The sequence below is a fragment of the Aplidium turbinatum genome, chromosome 3 (genome assembly GCF_918807975.1).
Source record: "Aplidium turbinatum chromosome 3, kaAplTurb1.1, whole genome shotgun sequence".
Classification (NCBI taxonomy): Eukaryota; Metazoa; Chordata; class Ascidiacea; order Aplousobranchia; family Polyclinidae; genus Aplidium; species Aplidium turbinatum.
Genome location: NC_137474.1, coordinates 24,024,654 through 24,027,316, shown reverse-complemented (window position 1 = coordinate 24,027,316; position 2,663 = coordinate 24,024,654). Strand labels below are relative to the sequence as shown.

The 2,663-nt window shown below is 38.6% G+C and overlaps 1 protein-coding gene across 1 annotated transcript; it reads right to left on the bottom strand.

Annotated features, from left to right (window-relative positions):
* Positions 1-1,172: 1,172 nt before the first annotated feature.
* On the bottom strand, positions 1,173-1,889 carry LOC145766643 (uncharacterized). Its single transcript, XM_082578357.1, has one exon. It carries the CDS (start codon positions 1,887-1,889, stop codon positions 1,173-1,175), a length of 717 nt encoding a protein of 238 aa, XP_082434483.1.
* Positions 1,890-2,663: the final 774 nt, after the last annotated feature.

Below are 2,663 nucleotides of genomic sequence, written 5' to 3'. Positions count from 1 at the left end.
ACGCGTTGGAAAATGCAATGTTGACTGGGATGATGCAAGGCAAAGGGACGACAAAAAATGAAATATTTTGACAATATCAAGCAAATTACGGGAATAAAAAGCATGCCAGATGTAGCCTACTAATAAAAACAAAAGACAGAACAAAATGGAGGCAGTTCGTATGGGAGATCATAGCTGATCTAACATGATCAATCTGTTTGAAGAGATTCTCTAAAAACCTCTACAAACTGTTTCACCTTTATTTGGGGTCACAGAAGGTCATGAAAAATATGCAAAAATCATAAATCGGTTTTATACTGTAGCCTACTTGAAAAGGTATTAAACATAACAACCTTAAACCTGCCTGCAAAAAGAAAATTCAGAGTTATTCAAAGACAAGGGTGTGGGTCCTAAAATATTATGGTCCACAGTTATTCTCGTCCTAATAGTGGGGGTGGTCGTAACAATTGTGGTCTTTGTCTTGCTGAGGAGCTTGCTATTCTGAAGGCCGATTGTAACTTCGTTTTGACTTGGTGAGTAAATGTCGTCACCGCAATAAATTTAAACTCAAATAATTTAAAATAACATAATAATTGAGATTGGACGTTTTCATTCATTCATTTTGAACATAAATTTATTTTCATTTCTACAGGTTACGTCAGCCTGCATCGTATTTTGCTTCTGTATGACGTCATACACGTTGTTATTTAACATCAGTTCACGTTTTTATCGGAGTCTTGTGCGAAATACTCTGGTAGTGGTCCTTCAATAACTCTGAGTTTTTTTGCAGGCAGGTTTAAGGTTGTAATGTTTAATACTTGCGGTTATAGGCAAATTGTTCGTAAGCAATTGTTCGTAAAGCAATTGTTCGTAAAACCATTGTTCGTAAACTGTTTTTCGTAAAATGAAATCCGGAAAACAATTCTTCGTAAAGCATTTCTTCGTATAGCCTACATCAAATTTTAACTGCACGCACGAAAAAATGCTTTAGGAAGAATTGTTTTACGAAGAATTAATTTTACGAACAATTGTTTTACGAACAATTGCTTTACGAACAACTGTTTACGAAAAAAACGTCGGACACCCTTTTCAAGTAGGCTACCGTATTTTACCAATTTATTATTTTTCATGATCTTCTGATGATCCCAAATAAGGATAAAGCAGTTTGTCTGCTGTTCAGTAGATAAGATGGGCTATTCAACCACCGGACTGACTAGTTTTGCACAGGCGTTTAACAGTTTGTTCGCACTTCTTTCGCCATTTTCATACTGACGCCAATAACGAAATACCTTCTTATGGAGTGCAACATATTTCTTTCTTTGGCGACGCTTCAAGCATCCCATATTAAGGAGCTGGACATTTATTGGAATGTCGCCAGCTTCTTCACGAAGTAGAGTTATTAACAAATAAAATGGAGTGTTTGGACGGGCCTTCTTGATCATTTTGTGATGCCATCCTTCAACGTCGTTGTTTGTACGAAAGGGAAGGCCGTAAACGCTCCAATTTTCTTTTTTCCACACACAATTTTCCATCCAAGTTGATTGCACATAGTTTGTCAGTTCAGACAGGGAAGCAGACGCATTTGCTTCTTGCTCCAGAGCTTTGAACATTGGTCCAATATGAAGGGAAGGAAGATAGCATAACGCCATTAGCTTTTTGATAAAATTTCTTATGTCAACATTATTGCGATAGGATGCCGATAATCCCAAAGATTGCACGTGTCTGTAAATGGCTTGGGTAAAATGAAACGAGCAACCTCTAATTTCAACAGCAGGGAAAACGTTTGTGATCGCCTTCCACACAGCCACTTCGAAATCCAAGATCACGCGTGTAACTGCAGGCGGTGTGACGAAGCCGGTCGTAACAGCTTCAAAAACAGCCGTATAGTCTTCTGTCTTCTTTCCAGTCATAAAGACGTAAACAAGTGGAACTTGGAAAAACTGTTTATTTTTTTTAACAAATGCGTGAATTGTGTACAATTGCTGAAAAGGTTTATGGACTATTTTAAATGTTCCGTCCATAAACCACGTTTTAGCTTGCGCTCAAATTTTCAGTTGCAATTTAGTGGCAAAGACTATGCTCCTACCAGCTTCAGGGACGCTACAGATATCTTCAAATATGAAGTCATGGGGCACATTCGAGTAATCCAATTCGAAATCCTTAGTTGTTGGTTCTTGGGGGCGGTGCTGCTGCCGAAACTTGTTCACATATCGAGACATGTTGTCTATCGGAGGTAATCCTTCCAAATCCGATGGATTTGAGATTTCTTTTCGAATTTCTTCTCGTATAATTTTAGTCGCTGGTTCAAATGGTTTAGCGGTTGCCTTTCGTTTCGCAGCTAATGTTATTGTGGTGACCTTCTCAGCGCCGTGTTTTGGTGGATGGTTGTGACAGGCTGCTCCACGTTCAAACTTGCCATTTTTTTCTACCACTGTTGCACAGCACGTTATATTACTGCTTCTGATTGAACAGCGCCACTGCTTTGTGGAAGCAGTTTCTCTCTTCAATGTATAACTGAATCCGAATGAATCAAACAATTTATCTTTACCTCTTTTAGATCCTCCTTGAATCACATTGTACATCACTTGTTCACATTCAAGCACTTCCTCATATTTAGGATTCGAGTAAGACAAAGATGACTCGTCCAAATAGGATGCGCCTACACGCATTTTGGTGTGAAGAGG

Bases quoted from the DNA above. Each gene is read 5' to 3' on its own strand.
- LOC145766643 (XM_082578357.1), bottom strand. From the start codon at position 1,889: ATGACTGGAAAGAAGACAGAAGACTATACGGCTGTTTTTGAAGCTGTT.